This window comes from Buteo buteo, chromosome 16 (genome assembly GCF_964188355.1).
Source record: "Buteo buteo chromosome 16, bButBut1.hap1.1, whole genome shotgun sequence".
NCBI classification, from domain to species: domain Eukaryota; kingdom Metazoa; phylum Chordata; class Aves; order Accipitriformes; family Accipitridae; genus Buteo; species Buteo buteo.
In genome coordinates, this window is record NC_134186.1 from 7,724,581 (window position 1) to 7,751,272 (window position 26,692).

Genomic DNA, 26,692 nt, shown 5'->3' on the forward strand with positions numbered 1-26,692 from the left:
TACCCAGCTTTGATTTTTGGCTCTGTTTCTGTTTACTGTTGTTGTTTATAGTAAACACTGTGCACTGAGTGGCTGAGAACAGCCATGTGGTAGCTCCTCTTCAGCAGCCAGTAATATTGGGGAAAAATATTCTCCCACCTCGGTTCAACTGCCTGAGCGACGGCATGCGGCGGGTTGTACTGAGGCTGCTGGCAGAGGGATGGCTGCCTCTCCTCCTCTCTGCCTTCTTCTTCTCTTCCCCTCACGCTTTTTCTGGCTGGGCTGCAGTGTCCCCATGCGCTCGCTGGAAATATTTGGAGTATGGGATGGTGGTTTCATACCTCCCTTGCGCTTCATAGCAAGCACTGGCTTGTGGCTTGCTGCTAATGTGGGGAATAAAACTTGGCTCGTGGGGGGCTCAGCTGGGGTTGAACTGCCATGGGATGCAGCCTTGCAGGGCCTGTGCTGTGTCGTTGGGTAGTTCAGGATCTGCCCAGTAGATGGTATGAAAATGCAGACAAAAATAGGGGAGTCCTTTACAATGAGCAAGAGGGAAATACAGGTATTTCTGTGTTGTTTAAAGCATTTATTTTATTAAGGGTTAAAGTGTGTTTTATTTGAGAGAGATACATTGACCCTTGGTCCTCCTGTTTCAGTATTTACATCTTAGGAAATGATAAATCTACATCTTGATAATCTGCTTTTTAGTCAAATATTTGGTATTAAATAAATCAGGTCATTAATTAAAAGAAAGCAAATGCACAGTTTAGAACAGGAGCACAAGTGGCATCCCCTGCAAGTTATGGGCCTGTGCCCCCTGGTTTTCCTGTGTCTAAAATTTTAATAATGTTTAACTCTTGAGTCACTTCTCATGAATTTTGCAGCACAGTTTGGTGTCTTTAAACGAAAGATGCTGTTAGAGTATAAAATGTTGATGTTATTCATCAAGTAGCTGTGTTTCAGACTAGGATGTGGGTGGTCTGGGGCTTGTGTCCTTGCGGTGTATCTAACTTGCCTTTAAATTAGATATTAAATATCTGAGACTTTGTTTCATAGCCTCAGGCACAGTGTGTCTAGAGAGGACCTCCAGAGATGTCATCATTGTTTCCCAACCTGGGCGTAAGGTCAGGTACACAGGTAAACCCTCCCTGAGTAATGTTTCTTCTTTTAAGGCTCTTCCTGCTGGCAATTCACATCCTGTGCAGATGATGTACGCTGAGACTCGGGCCTCCTCACCATTAGAGATATTTTTGTGGTGTTTATCTTTGTCTTGCACTTTAAGTCTGTTCCTTTTTCTCTGATCTCCAGGGCACGTGGACAACACTCTACTCCCTATATCTCTGCATCTAAATTTGAAGTATTTGAAGACTTTTTTTTCTCTTCCGAAGCTGAACAAGCTCTGTTTCTCTGCTCTTTTCACATGGGCTTGTTGCTTGCACAGCTGATCTCTGTCCCTCTTTGGACTCTACTGTCAATCCACACTTTCCTTAAAGCGCTGTGGTCACGCTGGGCTTGGTAGGACTGTGTTAGTTGAGCTTCTGTGGCGTGGTTGTAATAAGTGGGCCCAAATGACCTCATTTTGGGTATGTCTAAGTACTGTTATGTGAAAAAAGAATGCAGATCAGACATTTGCGTATTTGCATGTTGAACTGTGCATTTGTGGCAAAGGGCTTGGAGTGGCTTGGTGAACTCATGTTTGCAAAACCTGGAGTAGCATTCTAGCGGTGTGGGCTCGGAGCTGGTATAAGTTAAAGCTTGGCATGTTTGGGTCTCTTAAAGCCATAATGTTTGCATCTAGCCCACTGTCTTTTTTCATTTTTTTTCTTGGCTGCGACTGAAATGCAGTTTGTGATGAGACAAGCAGATTTTGAGTTGTTTACTTGTCCATATATGTTTGAAAAGTTTCCTAACAAGATGGCCAGGAGGGGTCCATGAGAAATGAAGCAAAATGCATTGAGGACAGAGCAGCAGCTCTGGCTGCCAGTTTCTTTTGCAAGGTGGTTAATCTCCTGCATATGTGTCTATTTTATATAATTCAGGAACATGCCAAGGTAAAAATCATCCCCACAGTTAAACTCTTAGTGTAGTGGAACTGTAACTCTGACCCTTCCCTTTGCCTCAGTGGTATGCGCTGGTGTAGCACATGCACTCTAAGCTGTGTGACATGAACAATGTTTCATCCCACTTTATTTGCAGGTTGACAGGGTCTAGTCGTAAAGGAAATGCCTTTTTTTTTTTTAAATACATTTGTAAAGAACTCCTTTCTTACCAAACTTAAATAATCTGACAAGGGAGACTTTTATAAAATGCTTGCTCAATGTTTAAAGTGATAATGCAAGCCTGAAAGTAGCAGGAAACACATGAAATCTTCCGTCTGTGTCACCAGGTCTCTCTGGGCTTGGGCTTGGAGCAAACAGGACTTGTCCATGTCTAGTGGCCTGAGCTGGTGGTGTCAAACCAGTATCTGGTGGGGGCACATGAGCACTGGAGATCACCACTGCTTCTTGTTTGCAAAGCTGTGCTCTTTGCTGATTGCCCTGCATAGCAGTCTCTGTTAATAGGAAATTTAGAGATAGCTTCAGTTGTGAGCTCTCACCAAGCAGAAGGAGAGTTCGGTGCAGGGGCATCGCTGCAGCCTGGCTGGTGCTGAAAACTTTAATTCCCAGAGATCTCCATCTGTGTTAAATTTCCTTAAAAAACCAGAATAATACTTAGCTCTTTTACAAAGGTTTCTGGCAGACAACCTCTAGCAGATTTAGACGCTGTGGTATACAGTATTGTAATCTGCTGGGTTCACTCAGACACCTACCAAATGTTTCTGCCACTGTAGCAGGGATTTAAGCAGAGTTTGTGTCTGTGCCTCCGCTCTTGCTGTGCACAGTCTCACGGTTTTATGCAGACTCATCCTGAGCAAAAGTTCAAGAATTTGGCTGTGAACTGAAGGAAAAGATGAACGTCCGTTTTGCTGCCTCCACTGTTTGCATGGCAGCCTTGTCCAACAGGCCAGATGGACGGGATGATGTCTTAAGCTGCTGTAGAGGAGTCTACCAGCACTTGTCTTCCTGAGATCTGACTTTATCAGCAGTGGTAAGCCACCCTTGCAGCTCCTCTGTCTGGTTGGTAACTGGTCATTGGAGATAAGGAAACAAGAGGAGAGATAAGTCAATATGGCCATTACCAACAGGAGGGAGCTGACATGAGAGTTCAGTGCAGGACTGTTTGGTTTTTGGTTTTTTTTCTTTTTCCCCTGGGACAAGCTTGTGCTTGTGAATTACATACACCCCCGTCCATTTCTTGCTCAGAAGTTTTTTTGTATGTGTTATAAATCGAATGGTATTAGCACCAGTTAGAAGCCTACCTCCTTTTGGAGGTACCTTCTCCCAGCCAATGTGTTCTGAGTTACCCAACTTCAATTAGCTCTTATGTTTTCCAGACTGACACAGTGTGAACAGTCCAGAAACCTCCCTGTGGCTCGGTTTTGTTTTTAACAATGGAAAGCGTAGGAGTAGATGCCAGTGGAAATTTGTGAAGCTCCATCTTTGCCCATTGAGAAACATGCAATTTCTCCCCTTTCCTGGCCCTTCCAGCATTGCACTGGACACTCTGTCAGGTCCCTTCTCCTGGCTATCATGGCAAGGAGACAAATTTGGTTCACACATTGCTGGAGCTACATCTGCTGCAGTTTGCTTGGGTTTGTGGGGGGCGGGCTCACCCTTCTGAGCTCCTCCAGGGTACTGCTGATGTTTGGCTCCAGGGAAGGGTCCTGCTGGGAAAAGTGGTTGCTTTCCAGCAAGGAATTTGCATCTTGGGGGGAGCTGGAGGATGCTTGTGCTGTTTCTTTCAGTTTGGCATTGGCAGAGCGCTGCACAGGGTCAAAAGCCCAGCGTTGCTTCGGCCCGCAGCTGGTTTGCACCGAGTGAGCCATGGTCCTTTCGGATGCCGTTTGCAATCGCCTTGCCCGCTGCCCGCCTGGAAGAAGCAGTGCTGCAGTGCCTCCCAGAAGCCAGTGCCCAGTGCCAGTTTTTGTCCGCCCTGACCTCCCTGTGTGCGACGGCTGCACCTTATCTCCTGCTCCTGGGCCTCTCTTTCCCTTCCCCATTTCGAGCAAGCCCCTGCCTCCTCCCATCACGCTGAGCCCTCTCCGCCTGCGTTTGAAGCAGTGGGATGCGTGTGCAGCTGCGTCTCCAGCGAGCGGGGTGGGGGGGCAGCTTGTGTTCCCTCTCCACTACCTCCTGGCTGTTGGCGGTCGGAGAGCCTCCCTGGGCCGCTTGCCAGAGGCTGCCTGCCCTCCCCGTGTCCCCTGCTGCCTGCAGCCTGCTGCTGCCTGCAGCCCGCGGGGGAGGCCAGCAGCCAGCCAGCAGAGTCCTTAGGAAGCTGGGCTGGGCTGCACGAACGTCGTGGGGGGACAGGGATGAGCAGCACTTCTCCGAGGCGAGAACGCGGGCTTGGCTCTGGCTCCCAGCGACACGAAATGCCGACCGCACCGTGCTGCTTTATGTTCCTGAAACTGGCCGGCCTGCAGAGGTGATGGCGTTAAGGTGATGCTGGCTCCCCAAGCTCGGGTTGAACGCGCTGGGTGGGCTCCGCAGCATGTTTGAGCATCTCCTAGCAGGCGCTCCCCTCCCTGCTGTCACTTCTGCAAAGAGGCCCTCGCCTTCCCGCTCCCCTCTTTTGCCAGAGTGTGGCCTTTCCTGCCCAAGTGGCACACGTAAGGTAGGAGAAATTTCTGCTCTACGCACATGGAGCATTATTTAAGTGAAGGCGCAAAGAGCAGGCAGAAGAGCTGATGAAGTCTGATGTGGACCGAGGAGGAAGTTGCACCAATTCCACTTTCTAAAAATAAGTCAAGCGAATGTTCCCGCAGCCTGGAGGCTGCCGATCTCTGTGTATGCTGAGTTTGTTTGCCTTTTTTTTTTTTTTTTTTTTTTGTGTGTCTTGTTCCAGCAAATTTAAAAAAAGTGTGCTACAGTCCATTGAAATACTGCAGTAGTTGTGTGATCAGATATATGCTTCTGAAGAGAGTCTTGGTTGTTTCAGTATTTCTAGAAGTGACCTTGAAAGATTACCTACACATACTGTTTCCTAGAGGTTTGTCTAAGCTGTTCTTAAAGATTTCCAATGATGGTGATTCAGACTTTCCTCGGCAATCTACTCCAGTGCCTGACTATTCAGAAGATTAAGGAGCTTTGCTTCATTTCAGGCTGGTATTGCTGTACGTTAACCCCCATCATTTTGACATTTAACCTTCTCTCTGGCAGGCTACCAAAGAGATGAAAAATTCTGTAAATGTAAAAACAATCATTTGTGTAGAGTTTGATCTTCCTTTCTACCTTTCCCTTCTGTGTTCAGAGAGCATCGGCTGGCCCTTGTGCACTGTAGTATATTTAATTACATGTGTGTGGCAGCCGGGAAGCCCTAGTCCCGACTCTTCGTGCTGTATTGGCCATAACTGATGTCAGTGAAAGTGTGGTACTTGAAGAGATGTGTGTTTTATTAAAATTGTATATCACAAATTCCACAGCTGTCTCATACTTCTATAGCAAAATGCACATCTCAAACATCTTACAGAGTTTTTGGTTAGTAATACATTTTATAAAAATCAATAATATGACATTAAAAGTTACATTACTTCAAAAAGTCATATAGAGATGCTGCTGATAAAACTGTTGCTGGGTAGGAAGGAGCAGAATATTGTTTTCTGTCATGGGGTGGGGTTTTGTCTCCTTTGCCTGTGGTTGAACATTTTATGAAATGTGCATTTGCTGTGGAACTTCACAATCTGCAGCTGATTTCCCATACCTTTCCATGCTACAATGGGTCTTTCTAATAACTTCAAGGTGCTAGAATATTTCTTCAGTTCAGTCATTGATAAAATTGTTACGATGCATTTCAGGGAGGGATCTACAGTTGAAATAGGCTGTGATTTTTTTTTTCCGAATGGGGGGGAAAAAAAGGGATGAGGCACTCTCACATTATTCCTGGGATGAGAGTTACTGCCTCGCAATGCCCGGATGGGCTGGGGTGGACTCCTAGCCGTAAAGCAGTAACAATATTGAAGACCTCTGTGTTGCATGAATATTTCTGTAACACAGTTATCCTGCTTCTTTACTGTATTTTCTAGCCACTACTATCTGCTAATTGTTATCTCTGGGGCTCATCTGTTTTCCTGGATTGTGTTTTTGTCCTGTTCCTGTTCTTGGCTGTTCCTGCAGCCCCGCAAGGAGAGACTGCAGCAATGTGCAAATGTGCACAATGCCTTTATGGTGCTCCTGCCCTCCTATCTGCCCAGCTCCTGGAAATCATTGTAGTCTTTAGTCTCATTATGTATTAAACCTCATAATTTTATTTCCATTTTGCTTCTGCAGAAGTCCTTGGTGAAACTTTTCACTGTCACGTGTACATAGAGCACATTCGTGTTGTCAGGCAGTTGTTTGAACACTTCTGGTGGCTGGATGTTGCTACAGCCTGATAAGAAATGCCCTTCTGTGTGTGCCTATGCTAGCTCTCCAGACCTGCAAGACTGTTGAAAGGTACCTGGCAGGTGGAAAGCAATACTCCCTGCTTTTTGCTGGTAGCAAGCCCAGTGCAAGGCAGCCCTGAACTGGGAGCCCTGTAGCTGCATGATGCTGTGTTTAGGCTGGGCAGCGGTGTACTGATTGCAATTGCACAGTTTCAGCTCAGAGTTTCTGGTGTCTGGCAAGCTTGCACCTGCCTGCAAAAAGACTGTGGAGACACCCTTGTCATCAGCTTGCGTCCGAGTTGTTAGTCAGACTCTTAAAGAAGATAACTCTTTGTGGTAGTGCAGCATCATTAAAAAAAAGTTTTCAGGTGGGGGTGTCTATTAGAGTATCAGCTGTGAATGGAAGATTGAAAACTCTGCTAATGTGTAGTGATGTGCTATCAGCCACCAAATGTTGGCATTGTTGTTAGTTTACATCTCTGTTAGTAGTTCTTACTAGTTCAGTAACAGTGTAATGCATGGTCCCCACATTGTTCCCTAGGTGGTGGAAGTTTACATCTTTCAGGTTTTGGTGCTATTAGTATTTCTCTCCTTGTGTGCAGATTACTCAGTAAAATGTTTTTCTTCCCCGTAGAAGAATACCTGCTGTACCTCATGTTATGTACAGTTGACATAGCATCATCCAGAAGGTATTGGTGACTGATTGGCAACAGGTATCATCTCTAAACTGCGAGGCCACCACCTTGCTGCTTGCCTGGAGCCCTTGACTCTTACCACAGGGAAAATAAACTGTGACAGACGGCCGATCTTCCTGGCTTGCCACATGTCTTCAGAGGTGAAGTCCATGTTGTCATTTCTGCAGTCCCAAAATGGAGATTGTTGGGTGGCTGTACAACGTCACACGTCCCCCAGCATGGCAGGAGGTAGCAGCTTGCTTGATGGTGAATTGCCTGTGCCCCAGACAGGGCAGGAGGAACTGATTCCACATTAACCAAGCCCCTACACTGTAAATCTGACGGTCCCACTGTTGTGCAGCATTACAGTGGGGGTGAGGGATGGCTTTGTTATCTTGGCTCATTTTCCATCAAGAGCTTTGCTCTTGTCTTGTGCATTGCTGGCACAATTTCTAGTTGTATATGTGGCAGTATATATTCAGCATTATCCACTGTGCCTGACCAGAGGACCTGGTCTGTTCTGGGTCTGTTCAGTTATTTCATGTTGTTGTCAGCTGGAAAATCTGTAAATGCCCTGTGATACTTTATGGCTTTATAAGCTGTGCAAAATGTCCAGCAGGTAGTTTAATGTCTAGCAGATACACTCTATAAGAGTGCGTTTTTTTCATTAGCTCTTTGGCAGACACTGAACATACTTTCATAGCTGCAGGATGGACTTTTGGTTGCTTGTGGTCATGGTTGTTTGGGTTTTTTTATATTGGCATCTACCATATGTACATGTTGTTGCCAAAATAAGAGATTTTGTAGTGTCTTGTACAGACAACAGTGGAGGGCCTCACAATATATTTTTTAGTTTTCCAAACTCTTGGCCCTTCAGGAATGTAAAGCAGCCTAACAACTTTTTCTTTGCATAATTAAAAGCAATCTGTTCAGCATTTCTTGCAGGAACTGGCTAGTGATTTTTCCTCTCTGGGAGTAATTCTCTTGAGATAATATTTCTGTGTACTGCTAGATTGCTGTCTCTTTTCTTATTAAAATTTACAGAAGTTTTGATGTGCACTTGTTAGAATTTCTTTGTATCCAGACTTTGCAGCCCATAGAGGATATTTCACCTATTTCAATAGATTTACAGTTTCAACTCCTGAGATTTTAGCTCCTTAAGTCACAGATGAGACCAGAGTTATACACAAGATAAAAATAGAAAGCAGTAATTAATACCCATCCTCGGTGAGCCTGGCTCTTCTCTTCTCTCTTGACATGTTGCACTGCTGCAATTTCCTTTCCTTTTCTGAAGAAATAGATGAATTATTATCTCCCTACATGAGCAAGAAAATAAAACAAAGATGCTTGCTTCCTGCCCTGGCACGCCACTCCCTTGGGGTACAGTGAGTTTCTGTGAGCTCTCTTCTCCTGTGCAGCCCTGTTGCTTTGGCAGGCTGCTGCTGGGCTCAAGGGGGCCAGGCAGCAGAAGTAATGGCACAGCCTCTTCCCTTGCCCACCCGGACATCACTCTTTCCCCCTATCAGAGACTGGATTTCTGTCTCCATGCTCCAAGCAGTAGAGACCAACTCCTCTCCAGCTCTAGCAGGGCTAAATCCAGGTTTGTGTGGCTCTGCTCCATACTGTGAGGGTTCGGATTTTTTTTTTTTTTCATTTCTTTCGCAGATGGGGCAGATCAGTAGGAACTTTTCCTTGTCTGTCCTCTGCGCAAGAAGAATCAGCTGCTGGGAGTGTTGGAGGGAAGCGCTTCATTCTGAATCTGGCTCTACTGCTTGGCAGGGGAGATCCTGAGTTTTGTCACTCTAAGGATATATATATACTAAAGGGATCGTCTTACCTTGTCTTCTCTGAGAAAACAGGTTCAGGAGGACAGAAAGAGTTGTATTTGGCAGGTCTGGGAAGGTTGGCTGTATGGGTGTTGAGGCAGGGACAGGGTTTTGTATATGGATCTATGAAGAATTCACCCCTGAGTGTGACTTGAGTCGCATGCGTCCCTAGTGCTGCTTTCCAGTAAGGATGTGACTGTTTTGGTGCTGGACCCCAGGAAGTTAAAAAATACTTAACTCCAGAGAAGGTCATTACTTTGTTCTGGGTGCGGGAAGAGAGCACCTTAAGCGCTCTAAGTAACATGCTTAGCGATTGCTTTGATGCCATGTGAGGCTTAAGGATGAAAGTTTTCATCCTGTATATTTTCCCAAGGGTTATTGCTAAGCATTCAATTTAATTGTTAGGATCAGTTATAGAAGGAAAGCAGAAGACAGCAAAATGCAATTCTAGGTGTATGTAACCATCATCATACCCCATGTCTCTAGTATTTTAGCTCATTAGAGAGTGGTGATTTTGTCCTTTACCTTTTCTTCAGGGCTGGTTTGCTCTTGTCCATTCCCTGAGCTCTCATCTCCCTTTCTGCTGTTTCAGTGGAAACACCTTGCCCTTGTGTGTCTGCCCCTGGGGAGCATCCTCCTCCTTTGTGCCGGAGTGCTTGCAAGGTACATGGTAATGTAAGGGATCAGATCATCTCCTTCCCCTCTCTTTCCAAGGCTTTCCCCATTTACATTTCTGTTGTGTCCCCTAATTACCATCCCTTTGGTTTTTTATTCCCCCTCGAGCTGCCTTTTCCTGCTTATGGTCTCCTGAGAATGCTATGCTGAAACTTTATCAAACTTACATTACTAGAAATAGTTAATGCAAAATCTTCTTTCAGGAATTCTCACATCCAGCTTGTAGCATCGTTGCACAGTCTGTTATGATATTTCCAATAGAGACACAACTGGAAGTCAGACTTTTCTTTCTGGATTGCATCTTGTTTCCCCTTGCTAGAGACATGGGTATATAATATCTTCCAGGAGTTAAGGTACATTCATTTAATCAATTAGTATTACAAATTATGTATATATTTATCCACCTGATACTTCCTTCCCATATCTCCCATCCCATAAAGAGCTTAATTTTTAAGAAGACACAGTCCAGCAGAGAGTAAATACAAGGTTGATTAACCAGGTTTTTGTAGAATATATGTACTGGGTGTTGAACAGAGACCTGTGAAGAGTTTACACGTTGGGGCACATTTCTGGTGTCACATACATCGTGTGTGTAACTGCTGTCTGGAAAAGCAGTCATGACTTACTGTGGGAAGGGTGCTGTATTAGCCTGTTATGTAGCTGGGAGAGAAGGCTGTGCCTCTCTTACAGCCTGGTGATGATATGGAAACCATGCACCATGGGGTTTTTTTTGTACTCCTGTTTAAATTCTTACTTAAAGACTTTGAAGTATCCTATTGTGTGCTTTTGTATGGGGTGACTTTGTAACAGTCATGGGCAGAATCCCATTTCAAGGTCTTCTGTAAGCCATCTGCTTTCATTAATAGCTTTTGGATTTGGCATGTGGCTCAGTGCAGATTAAAATAGCCACATTTCTGCAAAACTTTCTTTACCACCTGCATCAGTTTGGCCTTCCCATTGAGCCTTCGCAGGCTGGGTGCACCCTCATGGGAGAGGGTGCTCTGTGTTACACCCTGCTCTCAGTGTGTGCCCTCCAGCTTCTCCCTGGGTGATGGGGGATGTGTGACCCAGCGCAGAGGCCTGCTGGGGTGCACCATGTCTGCACCTCTACGTGCTCCTGGGATTGCTTTGAAAGGAAACCCAGCTATGTGCAAAACTGGCACATGGCCTGGCTCCCAACCATCAGGGTGTCAGGGTATGGTCAGAATATGCTGGGGTCAGGACTGCAGAGTGCCGCATGTGTGATAAATTTTCTCTCTGCTTCAAGGTGACCTCTGTGGGTTGGGTGTTGGGTACACTGGCATGCCACTCTAGATAGCTTCCACTGCTGTAGCCCAAGCCTCTTCTAAAGGGAGAAAACTTTAACTTTTGACTGTGTGAGTCCTGCTGACACCAAATAGTTATAACGCAGGTGGTTCAGTGGCAGAAACATCAGCCTAGGGCACACAGATTCAATTCCTTGCTTTGGCATGTCCTTCCCTTACAGCACTTGATAAGTCCATCAGTCCGTCGGTTTTCTACATGTAAAAGATGCCTCATCTGCCCCAAAAGTCAGTCTTCTGTGTTGGTTTCTGTTACAGTGCATTTGGGAGAGCTCAACTGGAGGTACAGTGGTGGTATGGGTCAGAAATGTTTCTGCTTAACACGCAGAAACAGAGACCTGCTGTTTTTCCCAAAGCTCCTTCAGAACATTTATGGTGAGCCGTGGTCTTGGTGGCCTCGTTCACAGCAATGCCTGTGTACCACTGTCGTGGTTTAACCCAGCAACTTTGCTCACCCAAGGGGAAACAACGGCAACGCAAAGCCTGAAAGTCAGTTCAGCAGCGGGACCAGCAATGAAGGGATCCTCTGAAATAGTTCCAGAGCGTAATGAAGCTTCCTTAAGCCGAACTGTAATGACAGGGGATTGGTTTTGTATGATTAGCTTAAGTCTACGCCACATCAGCCAGTCTTCATGGTGGGCCATTCCCTGTCTCCCTGGCAATGGGAGGCAACCCAGATCTTCGCTCCAAGCCTTCAGCGCAGTACTGCCTTGGGGAGGAGCAACGCAGGATTGTCTGCTTGATGTTTATCCCTGCCCATGGCAGGGGTGTGGGAACTAGATGATCTTTAAGGTCCCTTCCAACCCAAACCATTCTGTGATTCTATGTTGCCCTGCATGGGGAGGCTTTAGGTTTTGCACTGTTTTCATTTGTGTGGGTTTTTTTTAAGAAGCAAAGCAACACCGGTCTTAAAACAAAAGCAGTTCTGATTTTTCAACAACGTGTGAGTTTCTTACAGCAGTCAAAGACGATTTGAAGGGCCAGAGTGCTCACTCCCATCACTACAGAAATGGTAGGTGTGGATGGACCAGGCCGGCTTTTAACTCTTAGCTCATAAGTAGAAGAGTCTGTACTGAGAAGATTCCACATGTTAAGGGGCTTCCTCTTAGCAAACTCAAGCCGGACTATCTCACCTGGCTTTTTTTTTTAAGCCCTTTCCTCTCTCCGTTTCTCTCGGCCTGGGTATCCTGTTCCTGGAGCATGCCAAACATAGTTTTTATTGCAACCTCTTGAATCTTTGTGGAGAGCAAGGTCTGCTTGCAGTGATACGTGGCGAGATGTTTCTATTTTGAGCCAAGGCTCATGTTGGGGTGTTTTTTGAGAGAGAAGGAGACCTTTATTGGAATCCTGCAAGGTTTTGTTTCATTTCCTCCACAGTATGAGACACGGTAACTGCTGCAGCCTCCCTCGCGGTGGTGAGTGATTCCTTCCAGTGGTCCTTGGTTTTCACCCTCATCCTGAGCCGTTGGCTTTCCCTTGAGCTCGACTCAGCAGTGTCTGATGATCCAGCTGTCATATGCTAGGAGGTTGACCCATCTCCTCTCCCCTCCAACCTGAAGGTGTTCATAAGGAAGTCATAAAGTTGATATTTTCATTGTAGATACATGGTCTATCCAAGTTTTTTTACATGTTTTTGTCTCTCTTAAAGTATGTTGTCCCCTGAGACTTGGCTCAGGGGCTAAGGAAGTGTGTTGCTCATGATCACATCTTTGAGACACCTCAGTGTCTTAACATCTTTCACAAGAATGTGTTTCTGAGGAGCCAGTCATGAAGTCTGGAGTTTATCAGTCAACTTCTTACATGGTAGAAAGATAAAATTAGTTCCAGAGAGAGAGAGATGTTGGAAAGGACACAAAATCCTTCTGATAGAAAGCGGAGTAATGGTTTGCAGCCATCAGATATTTCAGATCACACAAGGGGATCAGTACTCCAGATGGAAATACGAACATTCATTGTTACCGTGTTTCTTTGAAAAATTTCCTAGCATGAATGTAAGGACCCTCGAGACCTAATGAGGGGAGATGCTTTCAGAGGAGCTGTAGCTTCATCCGCCTTTGTTCAGAGCTGCCAAAAAGTGAAACAAGAAGTAAAACTCCAGTCTTGTCCGGGAAGACAGTAGCAGGGAGGTAGAAGGAAATAAACCTGTTGGTCAAGACAAATTCTGACTTGCCTCTTCAAACTTTGCAGCTGCTTGCTCTTGAGAGTTTCCTTCAGGTCCCATGTAAGCACTTGTTTGTCATTTTGTTTCAGTACTCCTTGTTGGTTGTGGCTGGCTCTGAGAAGGTTGGTGTTCAGGCTGGTGCTGGAAGCTGTCTGCTGGTCATTGGCTTCTACCCAGAAGAGGAGTCAGTTGGCTGCCTCATCAGAGCTTGCTTTGAGGGGGAAAACCATGATTTTAGACCAGCAAAAGTTACAGTGTCCGCAGGTCAGGCAGAAATCTGAGGAGCTAAGCCTGGTATGAAAACCAAAAGAGGTAAGAAGTGTTTCAAATCACATGCTGGCAGTCCTGTAATTTCTCAAGTGTGCTGAAAGTGCCTTTCTTTCTCCACCATAGAAATTAAAAATGGCAAAAAAAGATGTTAAAAGAGCAGGCTGAGGTGGTTATATGCATCTGCTCATCATGTCTCTGTGCCTGCTTTTCTGATCCGGTCGGGATGCAACTGGATGCTCCCATGTAACCTGTGACACACGTATGGTCTTCCAGAATGGTGCTGAAACAGGAGCCAGCACGGCCTGAGCCTCCAGCTGGGAAGCTGGAATGACAGCACCACCATCACCCTTGACAGGCAGGAACTTACAATGCTGCCCTCACATTTCCCTGAGGGAATTTGTAAGGGGTCGCTCTTCATTATTGGAAACATTGATAGTGTTTGATGGAAAGATACCTGTGAAGAAAAAACTCAGAAGGTTGAAGCAGAGGTTATATGGAAGGGATTTTTACTAGCTGGACTGGTCATGGTGCTCAAGACCCATGCTTTTGTGGGGAAAAAAATCAATGACTGCAGGCATTTTGCATTATGAGAAACCATCAGGATTCTCTTGTTGCTCTCCCATGGGATTTCCAAGAAGCGTCATTCTCACAGTCCTCTGGCAATATGCAGAGTTTTCTTTTTTTTTCATGATCCTAATCTGTGGGGTATGTATCTGACCTAATAAAACCATTTTTCATCTTCACTGTTGGTAGTTTTCTTCCTCTTCTTTCTGAAAACATCTTGCCTGCTGGCATCTGCATTGTCCAAAGAGGTTTGAAGCTTGGCATGCTGTCAACAAAACTTCAGTTACCCTTTCAATCAAACATGGTAGCACTGTGAACTGACTTGGCCTCCATCCCAAGGTTCACCATAATCTTCATCATATAATAGGAAGTCCAAACAACCCCAGGAAATAATTCAGATGCGAGTGGTGCCTTTAGTCGAATAAAGAAGTGCCTAGAAGAGACATTAAGAACCTCAGCTTTAACTCTTTTCATAATTATGCACTCTGAAGGAGCAGAGGCTTTGTAGATAAAGAGATTACATGCATCTTATGAGGTCTGTATAGATGTGACGGTATCTTCCACCCACATTTTCACACTTTTTGTTTTACTGACATTGCCCTTGCAATGTTTAGTGGAAGAATATTGCAGAGAGGCTACCCTATAACCCTGAAGGTCCTTTCCAATCTGGCACAGGTAAATTGAATCATTCTCCCCTTAGGGATGATAAGGATGAACTTTTGGAAGAGCCTGTTGGTAAGAGCAGGGGGGGGGGAGAATGTAATTAGATTAAGATGCATTTTGGTGATGTTTATGCTGAGGGTTGTGCAGGGTGGCCGCTGGAGAGAACGGCAGTCTGAGCTGGGGATGCCCTGGGACGCTCTTCCCAGCCCTGGCTGCCTCTGTGCTGCCTTTATTTTTTGAACAAGAAAAAGGAAAATACATCTGAGGTGTAAATCTTGGTATAAAGCAATGCAGGGAGTCACTGGTGTGCTAACAAAACTGTGTCTCAAGCTGGTGTCCTGCCTCTGGTCATAACCCGGTGCCGGCAGCCTGGCAGCAAGGGAAAGGCTTGGCTTTTCTTTGGCAAAGTGCAGCAGCTAACATGGTAATGTGGTGAGCAGGATTTGGCTGGTCACCTCACCTTTCAGTCAGCTTTTTCTTGAGGTGTGAGTACCAATGGCTTGTGCATTTCGTACTTTGATACAGTTATAAATGCTGTTTTGCTTTTGAATGTCTTTGTCCTTTTTTTAGTGCTACTTGTTTACTTGTTTTGATAACATCCTCCATGAGGAATTTGCATGTCTGTCAGTTTCCAATAAACAAAATTTCCTTCTCCCTGGTATATACTTGGGTTTTTTTAGTATTATAGGTTTGCCCTGCTGCACTGTGGAAGGGATAATTTGGAGTCCACAGTTCACTCCCTTCATGCTATTCATTATTTTATATGCCTCTCCTGTGGCGTCTCTCCTTTTTATTACTAATCAGGTCTAGTCTTTTAAATCCTTCTTTGTGTGATAGTTTCATTTTACAAAAGCTGAACTAGTTTATATCAACTCAGTTGATGTGATCTTACTCATATCAAAGGTGTTTAACAGCTGCAGTCCCGTGTACTCATTGCAAGCTGAACTTAAATTGTGTCAAGTTCTGCGCTGCTTTGCTATGGGAAGTGGGAATGTTTGTTGCAGCTGTCTTTAAATTTAAATTTGGATGTTTTAAATGAATTAAATATGAACATGAATAATGTAACTGGTAACCTAGCCTTTCTGCAATTAAATGCAAACTTTTTCATTTTGTCTCTATGCTTTCAGGTTTTGATATGCCGCAGTACTTGTACTGACTTTGCTGTCTTGTAGAAATGATGGGCAACTAGACCCCATGACAGTTCAGTGGAGCCGTTGGCACTTTTGATATCTCGGTGAGTGGAAGTTGTTTGAAACTGTGGGAAAGGCACTTTATCTGCTAAAAAAGGCAGCAAATCAGTTGGCCTTTTTAGATTTTAAGGTAGCATCCTGCTGAAATGAATTTGCACATTGATCTGTCCTTTCAGGGTATAAATTCTGGAAACCAACACCATGTAAAACTGTGGTCCATGCTTGCAAGATTATCTTGATATCCACAAACATGAGAAATACAGCTTTTGAAAAAGAGGGAGTTTTAACTCTAGTATGCAGCTTTGTACAAGTGTCAGGTTCTGGAGACGGAATGTTGCAGCATGTGCTGGGCTATGTAAATCTCCAATGCTTTATCTGATGCAAAAGTAAGATTGTCTCCTTTGTGTCACTGACCCAGCCGACAAGTTCTCATTAGGGGCATGTTTGTGTCTAAGGTCATTCAGGAAGATCTACCTGTGTGGATAGCCCATTTTTCCTCCCTGGATATCAAACTGTAGCTTCTACTATTTTTTACTTTAAGATTTATTTTTTTTTTAGTCTTCAATCCCTGAACAGTGTAAAGACCACATACATCCATACTGCGTTTCTCCCTGTCCTGCAGTGCCTGTTAGCTTGCTTGTTCTGCCGTTCCCTTTCTTCTCTCTAGACTGAAGTCTGTCTTCTTCACTGGGGTGTTTCAGGCTTGCTAAAGCTTATAGGGCAATTCTGCTTGCCTTCCAATCAGTTGTCAGTGAAATAAAATCATACAGTATTTCAGGTTGGAAGGAACTTTTGGAGGTTGTCTGGTCCAGCCCTGCATGCAGAGCTAGGCTGGCTTTGAGGTCAGACTCAACTTCAAGGTTAGAACAGGCTGCTCAGGATGGTAGCTGGTGACGCTTGGAGTATCTCCAAGGATGGAGATTTTACAGCTTCTCTGCGCAACTATAGAATGAAATTACAGCCAGTGAGAATTACCAATTCCCAAGCCGTATGTTAGTAAAGCCCACCTTATACCAGTTTCAGGAGGGCTGGGGTACGCAGGCTATGTCTCTGTGGTTAAAGAAGAATGGGCAGGGACCAGTCTCTGTCCCTGGGATGTGATGAGGCTGGTGGCTCTGGTGGCTGGCATCTGCGCTACGCAGGGCTAGCTGCCACCAGGGCAGGCAGGCTGAAGCCACGCATTGTGGAGTTTGGCTCTGGCTCTTCTCTGGGCATTATAAGGCCCTGAAATACACTAATTATTTTGCCTTTTTTTTTTTCTCCATTTTTGAGTTATGATTTTGCAGGATGAAACCATGTGTTTCTGTCCTGTGGTATGAGAATGTACGGGGGAGCTAAATGGTGCAAAGCTGCAGTGGAGGACAGTGAAGGGTGGCAGGAGTCATAGGGCCATCTCATTTGGACAGTTTCTTGGAAGCAGGTTTTGGAGCATGCTGTACCCAGGCTCGCACCCATGTGGCTCTCAGCAGAGTAGGAGTCCCCATGGAGCCTAAGTCTTCTCCTTTGGGGCAGAGTTGCGTTTTTTTTGTTGTGGTTTTTTTTTTTTTTTTTTTTATAGGAGTAACATTTACAATGTCTCATTCTCTTCCACCACATGAGATCTTGCTGGGAGCCCACTACAGTGTTGGCTGGGGGACACCAGCAGTCATCTGTGTGCTTTACAAGTAGTTATGGTTACTCCCATTGCCGTCTGCACAAGGACAGAGGGTGCAGGAGTTTCACCTCTCCTCCCGAGATGCAACCTTCCACAAATTGTGTCTGAGCATCTCATAAGCGGTCACAAATTTTTCCTCCAAATACTTACACAGAGAAGGGTTACACATCCCTGCCGGGCAAGGCTCAAAGTGCTCAGGCTGAAGCAGCTTTTCAAAAGCCAAGCGGCACAGGAGCACCCATCCTGTCCCAAACACGTGAGATTTATGATTAGTGTTCAGGTACTTCAGAAAGTCCCACGTCTGGGGGAGCCGAGCAGTCAGCAGAGGTGCAGAGCCAGGGATGGTCAATGCTTGTCTGGTGCCTTTATGTAACACCTTTCACCCTGGGTTTTATGGCTGGGGGACTTTTCCTACCATGACTGCTAGCTTTTAATAAAAATTACTGAAGAAAATTATGGAAAGAAGCATTAAAAGTTGTAAATAAGCTTTCACATGTAGATTACCTTCCGCTGTTGAAAGGAAAAGAAACTTTACTCCTTTCACAAGTATGTACAAGCACGCTATTTATGAGAGAGGCAATAAGAAACTACTATATACCTTTTGATTTGGATTAAAAAACAACTAGGCTTTTTTATTTCCTTTAGTATTTAATATTTCTTTAGTATTTTCCTTCTCAGAGTATTGCTCAATGTTGCAAGCACTGCATGTAAAGGCTGAAGTTTGTAGTGCTTTTATAAAAAAAATTAAACTCTTTATTTCTCTTAGGTTTGGAAGAAGGCTGGTTTTCAAAATCAAAACTTCTTGCCAAGTTGGATCTGTAAATAACCCTTTAAGCAGAAACGCAGCATTGCATCCTGAGACAGCTTCCTCTTACATCCTCCTGCCTGACTGCCCCACTGTGAACAAAATGGAGTTATATTGACACAATTAATCTTTCATTAGTTAGTGTAGTGTCAAAACATGCTTTTACTAGCTTTCCTAAGGGCTTGTTTGCAGCTCAGCCATTCATTTAGATATTTTCTGTCAGGGCTTGGCAAGGCTCGGCATATGCAATAGGCACTGCCCTGCGAGACCGGTGGTGCAGGAGCACTGGTCTCTGTCTACATGTCCAGCACACATCTCCCAAGAGCTCTGATTTTTGGTAACATTTGCTTATAACAAGAAGGCAAATGCTTTTTTCTTGTTGGGAACAGTCCAGCCAGTTTTCCTCCAACCAGGAAGAAAAAAATGCAGCGCAACTTGGACACTCGTTGCAGTACTAACAGCAAAAATATTTCCTGGGTCATTGTCCAATTTCTCATCCTTATTACCCAGAACTGCTGTGAGCAATTTGAATTGCAAGTGGCGAGCTGGGGATTGTGGTGCTGCTTTGCCAGAGTTAATGTTATGTATCCATGTGTTTTCTTTCATAAATTTCAGCTCTATCTCCCTTTGTTAGTGAGCAAGAGCAGCCCCCCCTTCCATGCACACACTCGGGACTCGCTGTAGAGTTAGCACGGAGACTGGCATATGCTCCTCTCACTTATTTATGCCACTCCCGCTGCCACAAATTTGAAGTTGTCCTCATATTGGAGAAAGACTTGTAGTTTCCGGGGCATTGAAATGAATTGTCTGTGTTCAGTAGATGTTCTGTGCAACCCAGGGTGAAAGAGTATTTATTTTCTCCCCACTATGTGATTACTTAATGTTGCAGATAACTGTGTGCTCCAGAATGGAGAATTTTCTCATGTTTGTTTCTTTTGTCCTAGACATCTTCAGTTGTCTAAAAGCAAGCCAGTTCCAGAATAAGGACAGCAGCAGGTGATATAATGCGGAAACCAGGCCCTCAAAAAGGTAAGCAGTGATGCTGGGCACAGCCAAAGGCCCGGTAGCGAGCTGGCATGGACCGAACGACTGAGCACATCGGGAGGCCAGCGATGGCGTGCGAGCCTGGGGGACGTGTGCTTGCAAGCTTGAAACGGAGCCGCTTGTTTCTCCGGCAGCATGCAAAGAACACTTCATCAATCCACCCCTGAGATGGGTGGAGGAAGAGTCCCTTGCCAGGTGCACCCCTGCAGCTTGTGGGGCACAGTGTCAGGCGGTGAGGGTGCTCTGCGGAGCCTGCAGCACGCACCATCTGCTAGTGCTCCCAGCGTGAGGCAAACTGCTTCTCTGCTGGCACAAGCCTCCCCCTTCTAATGAGGCGTGAAACCAAAGACCAGCCTACCTTGTGGAGACGAAATCTGTTACGGACGCTTACCTCTCGCCACCTGAGTGTCTCATCCTGTTACACGCAGTGGCAGCCGCAGAGCTCAGGGTGGCCGCGCGCATGCTACCTGTGTCCTGCTTGCCCCAACAAAAAGAGTGAAGTCAAGCAGGCTGCCTGTAGCTGGGCTGCTCAGACTTCGTGTGCTTAACAAAAATATTGATTTCCTTTAGTGTTGTGCCATGAATGTGTGTTTGACTGGAGTGATCTCATCACATGCGCTTCAGAGGATGGGGGAAGGGAGAAGCGTAGAGGATTGAGCATCCTCCGCAGTTCTTTGTTCACATCTGCTACACGCTCACAAGGTTTATTGCAGGAGATTTCTATGCTCAATTTCTCTCCTTCCTTTATTTTTTTTTAAACGTCTCCTTTGCTTCTCTGGTGGTTCATCTTACAGAAGCATTATCCTCTTCCTAACACTGCTTGTCCTTTAATGAAGTGAAAATAAATGAAGGAAAGCAGGGAATGGGGAGAGCCTGCTGTGAGGCAGCTGGAGGGCTTGATAATAAAAGAGGCAGGTTGATTAGTCAGCAGTGTGGCCATGGACCGGGCTGGCTGAATTTAGCCTTGCACATAGCTTGTCCTCTCTGCCTCGTAGAGCAGGGTGCCTCCAGCCAGCGTAGCTGTGTGACCTGTGCTGTGAATACTGTGCCATAGGTTGCAGAAGCAACACCTGCATCATACACACATGGGTTTCTGTCCTACTTACCTGTTTTTTTTAATAATGCATGGAACTTTTCCTTTTTCTTTATTTGCCTGCAGAAATTCTTGTTTCTTTCCCTCTCTGCTGCTTTTGCAGCATGCTTAATGAGGATTTTTGCATGTTAAAGGTTAAGAGTAAAATGTAACTTCACCTGCAGAGTATGGCAAAGGGCTATTTTTCATGCACAGATGCTATTAGAGAGCTATCCTGCAACACTTGAGAGGAGCATTACCCATCCTGGGGGGCTTTTTTGCTTCCGACTTAAATACTTTGTGTCCTTTATTCTTAGTTTCTTAAGGAGCTGGCAGAATACTGTCCTTCATAGGAATACATTCATAGGAAAGGTGTCCTTCCATCCTTTTCATTCATTTGTGCCTCTCCAAGGAGGCTCTTTGTCTGGTCCATGTCTGGATGCTGTGGCCATGCTCCATATGTCCCTCGCGTTCATTTAAGGGATAAAACCTACATGCTGTCCTCCTGTCCATTGTATTGAAAAGAATGTCAAGAAGAGAAGATTGCAAAAATAATGATCCAAAAGCAATTTCAGACATCTTAAGACCCACCAGGCCACTCTAGCAGTAGCTCATGGTCTGCCTCTTTCAACTGCTTCTCAGCTTCTCAAAACTTTTCCTGTTTTCTTTTTTCTTCCTTTCACAAGGAGCTGCTTTTTGTGGGGTCAAGGTGCATTTTGTAGAGCACTACCAAATTGTTCTTTATAATAGCCCTAAAAATGCTTTGTAAAATGAGCTGGACTGCAGCAGCGCTCCCAGGGTGCATCAGTCAGGCAGCAGTGGGTGGAGGAGCTCGTGCAGGGAAAACTCTGCCGTGGCACGCTGATCTGGCATCCCTCCGTTGGGCTGGAGGCTGCTAGAAGCAGGGATGGGCTTCCCCTGCTTCTTGCTCTGTCATTTTTTCCAGAGCTGTCTCGGGTCAATTTTTATCTTTTTGTTGTTCCGAGGTCCAAAGCTGTTGTGAACAAAGATAACTCAGATGAGATGCTCTTCAGAGCTAGTGCTACTTTGCTGTGCTCTCCTGTGAGCTGTGCAGGACAGGTGGTGGTAACCCAGTGTTGCATGTGGAAAGGGCAGTTGTGCAGAATTTCAGAGAAGTCCTCTCCCCATCACCACAGAGGGTCGAGGCTGTTTGTGTGAGTAAGGCTAGCTGCAGTAACCTGGAGTTCATAAACAAGGAGCAATTCAGGCTCCAGTTCTCGGCATAGATGTTCCACATGAGCCGTTTTTAGTGGCTTTCGCACTTGTTCCTCTCGAGCCTCGCCACCTCTTCACATAGTTAAAATTATGAAGCTCTAGCAGTTTGCTGCTTTTTACATTATTGCTTGCCATTGTGGAAGAACACCAGTTGGTGAGGACTAGGCAGAGACTAAGATGCAAATGCAGATACCTCATGTCGGGTCTTCTCTTGAGCTGTGTGGAGGAAGGGAGCACACCCCACAGATTTAAGTAAATCGTCCATGTTACCTGGGGTCATGACAGGGAGGACAGGGTGGTCACTCCTCTCCTCTGAAGTGCCTGTAAAGCAAGTGACATGAGCAGATAATGTTGAAGAGCACATTAGCTGGCTTCTTTCACTGACACAAATGCTTTATTTCTTGTCTCAGCCATAGACTGGAAAGATGGTAAAAAGCACAAGTATGGCCGCCCGTCAGAGTCTCCCTCCCAGTATCAAGGTAAGAGAGCTCCCTCCTTTCTCCCGATGTGGGAAACTGCAGCATGCCAAATTAGTTTACAGATAAAAACTGCTTTTGGACAGTCCTCGTGTATTTAATTCTGACCACAGTCAAAAATGGCTGAGAAGACACCAGGGTAAGCACACAGCTGAGCCGGCTCATTTTTAAATCAGACAGGATTGAGCAGATGTTTTTTACTGCCCAGCCGTGAGTGCCAAGGAGCGACTCTGCCCACATTTTCACATGTGTGCTGGGCATAAGGAGCCTCTTACTCTGCCATGAGGTCCTCTTCCATGTTCACAGCAGCGGCTAGCCCAGTCATTGTTGCTGTAGCAGAGACATGGTGTGACCTGCACTCCTCCTTCCCCAGTGGCAGGAATTTGGCCCTTACCCCAATAGAGGCAATGCTGGCTGGCTCAGTGGAGCACTGGGTGAAGGCTGGCAGTAGCAGCACAGGAATTGGTCACTTCTTGCTCTCTTTGGAGATGAGATGTCCCGTGCACAGGCAGGGTGGGCTGTGGCCCTGTGCACAACGCCTGCAGGTTGAGTTTATAAAACTGGTAGCTCCTGCTATCTCTCAGAGGGGATATGCAGGTGACTTCTGATTTAGGAGTTTTATGTAAGGCTTGTATAATTTAGTAAAAGATTTTAGGACCTGTATTTTACTTACAGAATATAAGAAGGTGATGTCCTTATATTCTCCATGTCCTTATATTAAGAAGGTGATGTCTGTACTTCCCACCAAGTACAGAGCAACAATAAACTAAACGATTGCCTGAGTTAAGCCATCTCTAACAGGAAATGTGTTTGCCTTTGTGAAAGGCTCTCCTGTCTTAGAGCCCCTGGGAGAGTTGAGGTGGCTGCTGTGCCTCAAGGGCTTGGTTATCCTGGGCCCTGAGGTGAGACTCAGGCTGGTGGTTCTCGGGCATGTTGCACTGTGGCCCACCATCAGCCCTCACCGTTCTCTCTTGGGCCATCTTGTCTGTCCTTGTCTGCCCTTACACTGAACTAATACGCATCACAGTTTGGGAAGGACCTTCTCCAAGAGGAGGAAGTTTATTAGCACCTCTGATAAAGTCCTGGGTACTCTGTCACCCTGTGCTGAGTTCCACATGATATTATGGGGCACAGTCACAGCTCACATGGCCTGTGTACAGCCAGCCTTTGGGGTGTTGGGGGCTCCATTGCAGTTTCCCCTCTGCTCCATGCACTGCACTGTTTGCAGATGTCAGAGGACTGGCTGTTGTTCAATGGCAATGCCAACCTGAAATGGAGCTTTCTGTGAAATTCAGAGGCGTGCTTTCCCATCAGCACTCATGGTAACCCAGTACACCAACCTCCGTGCCTCACTTCATTGCAGAGCTTGCTGGCCTAGGGAGGAAATGCTGCAGATAGGCCGATGTGCATGTGTCTGCTTGACAAGCACATGGTGTAGCAGCGAGGTTCAGGGATTGTCTCCCTACAAGAAACTCTGAGCAGCTCATCACTGCCCGAAGCTTGGGTACACAGTGAGGGGGGTGAAACTGCAGCACCTTTCTGGCACGGAGCACCCTGTAATCCGGGCTGAAAGGATTTCTGCTCAAAGCTAATACTGAATTGGGACACAACTGAGAATAAGCAAAGCAGACAGCATCCTGGTGTTTGAAACCTATTAGTTTTGGCCCACACATTCTCGAGTTTCTTCTGAGCAAGACAGTGAGTAAGTGGGATCATGTTATCGGTTGTAGCTGTTACCAGTGGAGAATGTGCAGCCGGTTTGATGGCTGAGCAAAGTGCCTGGAAATTATAACAGGTAGGACATGCAGGAGCTCCGCCATCATGGTGGGAGAGCTGACCCCTTGAGAAGCTGCAGCCAGACGTAGTGGAACGCCGCCGTCGCCTTTGGATCTGCGAGCAGAGACAATACTCTGCTAATTTTCATACTGAGTTGGCTCAAACTGTGCTGCTTTCATGTGCTGCCTTGATGCTCGTTAGCAGACACACATATGGGCTGCAGACTTTAATGGGATGCCTTGATCTGCGTAGGGCACGTTCTCCTTCACAGATGTGACCTGAAACGCACATGTATCGTTTCAGTTGGATTGATGACCCCTTGGGAGCCGAAATGCTAATGGAGCCCAAACCAGACTTCGGTTAAAGATATAAACAGAAACTCCATCTTCATTTAAATTCTGGGCAAAAGATCAACATTAAATGCAACATGATGAGAATCCAAACACAAGAGTGCAGAGTTGCATTGTTCACAACTACTGTAGTTTGACCCCTTGGGTGTGTGGAGTGTTTTGTTTGTAGTAAATATTTTTGAAGGTTAAGACATCAGAGTCCAAATCTGACACTCTGCCTGCAAGTAATATCTCCCTTTGGCACAAGTGCACAGTAAGGAACTTTCCAAAGGCAAGCAAAAGTGATAGACAGTCACCCTTAGTAGGCATTTTCACAGCCGAGTTACAGGGAGTCATATAGGTTTACAATCCTTGTCTTTTGTTTAGCTCACAGATGTAATTACGAAACTGTGGTGTTTTTCATTAAGTGTTGTTCTCTCATTTCTTCCTGTAAAGATCTGATGTATGTTATACAGAGGAACCCAGTCCATTCAAACAGTGATCCTTCAAGTCTGTGGGAATACGGTGTGCTTTGCAAGGTGGGGGAGAGAACATGAAAGGGAAGGCAGAGACCAGGCAAGAGACGGTGATTTTAGGGCTGGTAGGACATTTTGCATATTGTACTGGAAGCCAGCAGCAGCAGAGCAAGTGTTCTCCTTTCCTTTTCAGCGCGAGAGAGGTTTTCAGTCCCTATAGTGAGCTCTGTCCTTGGACACTCCTGCTCCATTACTAGTAAAAGGGACACTTTAGGACTGGCTGAAGTGCTGTTTTTTCGTGAAGCGAAGTAATTCACTGGCAAGTGGAGAAAAGTCACCAGGGTTTTTTGACCAACACTCAGAAAACATTTGCCAGTGTTACCTGCCCAGGCCAGATAAGAAACAATCATCTTGCTGACTAAAATGTCCTATCCCTCTACAGTAAGGCATCCAATTTATTAATATGAATAAGAATATTGAGAGAATATAAAATACAAGATAGCTGGTCTGTGCTAACGAGAAAGCCAAGCAAGATATTCTCAATGTTTCCCTCTGGTCTTATAACCTCCATACACAGGGCGCCTGTAAAATGGCATCAGCCAGCAGCTTTGGTGTCCTGGCCAACAGCATGCCTGGTGTGGAGGGTCCAGAATAGATCCATTTGGAGCTGACTGTTGGAATTGAGTGGGGATTAGTATGGCGAGCAGGGTTTGGGTATGGTCCAGAGGAGTTAAGGTTGAGAGGGCCAAGTGTGATGTGTCCATCTTCAAGTATATGCGCTCTTTCTCAAGTACAGAGCTCAGGGCTTGTTCTCTGCTCCCCGATTAAAAAAGCCTTAAGCGCCTGCCGCTTTTTTCTGTTTTATTGGCAGCTCTCCCTTTGTTGTAAAAAGAAAACCCCAACTTCTGTGTTATGCCATTTTCTTCTGATTCTTCCAGCAGTTCTTAGGTTGAAGCTGATCGTATTTGGTTAAGTTTAAGTGTACTTTGAAATTCCTGCTTGAAAAACATTGTATTGTGAACTAATTAACTAATAATTCATTTAAAACTATTCCCTACGTTCTGTGCAAGGCTTCTTCTCACGCTAAGGCAATGGTGGCAGCCTCCCAATTTCAATATGCAGTTTCTGTCCTGGTTTGAGAGTAATCCTGAAAAAGAAGTGCAGTCTTTAATTGTGCTTGTCATGCCATCTTTATGTAAAGAAATGGCCAGCAGTGAACAGAGGAGGAAGGAAGGCTTAACTCTGCTGTATCTGCTCTGTCTTTTCTTAGAGTTTAGAGAAGTCTTTCTGCTGCTCCTACTTTTCTTTGCAAAATAAGTCACCAGAACTATGAGTTGTAAGTAGCTGCAGTTGTAGTGTTGTGTGTGTCTTTGTATGGTGGTTGGGTCTCAACAGGCTCTAGAATTAATCTCCAATAAGTTCCATGTCCAAACACTATTTTTAGAGGCATGCAGCTGCCTCAGAAATTTGCTGCTCCTGCTGGGATTGTGCAGCGTCAATCTCAACAGCAGCGTGAGCTGCTGCAGGGAGCAGAAGGGCCTCGCTTGGTGCAGAGTGAGTGAAAAGTGGAAGGATTAAAACCATGACTACTTTTAATAGCGAGGGATTGAAACCAGCTGAGGGGAGGGTAGGTTTCCTTTTTAAGATAAAATTGTCAAGCGCAGCTGATCCTTTTCAAGATACTTGCTCAGGCCCTGGGGCTGAGGCTTGCACTCCTTGTCCTGGTGCTGTTACCATGGGCATCCTCTGTGCTTCATGGACAAGGGCCTCTGAAGGGCCACCACAGTCTGAGATGAGCCCAGATCAGCAACCAGAGTAAAGGGGTGGGATGCATAAGGCACTTCGATGCCAGGAGTGCCTGGGTTTGCTTTGCCTGGGTTTTTATTACACATTATTCATACAAAGAGTTTCATTGACGTAACAGAGTGTAAAATCATACCTTCAATTAAAGCAAAAGAAATTTGTTTTTGTGAGAACATCATTGCAGTAAATCACTGAATTTCTTCATTCGTCCTGGTGTGAGACCGTTGGCTGAAAAGA

General features: G+C 45.5%; 1 protein-coding gene across 11 annotated transcripts in view; it reads left to right on the plus strand.

Annotated features, from left to right (window-relative positions):
* The window catches only part of SCMH1 (Scm polycomb group protein homolog 1), a 75,984-nt gene that overhangs the window by 1,341 nt on the left and 47,951 nt on the right, over positions 1–26,692 (plus strand). For 7 of the 11 annotated variants that reach the window (XM_075047708.1, XM_075047716.1, XM_075047714.1 and 4 more), the window contains exons 2-4: positions 15,722–15,828; positions 19,188–19,272; positions 22,006–22,074. In XM_075047708.1, coding sequence (XP_074903809.1) covers positions 19,248–19,272; positions 22,006–22,074 — 94 coding nt within the window. In that variant the 5' untranslated portion in view covers positions 15,722–15,828; positions 19,188–19,247. Of the gene's footprint in view, positions 1–1,129; positions 1,563–6,477; positions 6,510–13,341; positions 13,410–15,721; positions 15,829–19,187; positions 19,273–22,005; positions 22,075–26,692 lie in introns of those variants that run through there. The other 4 variants (XM_075047709.1, XM_075047710.1, XM_075047711.1 and 1 more) reach the window with 4 other exon arrangements.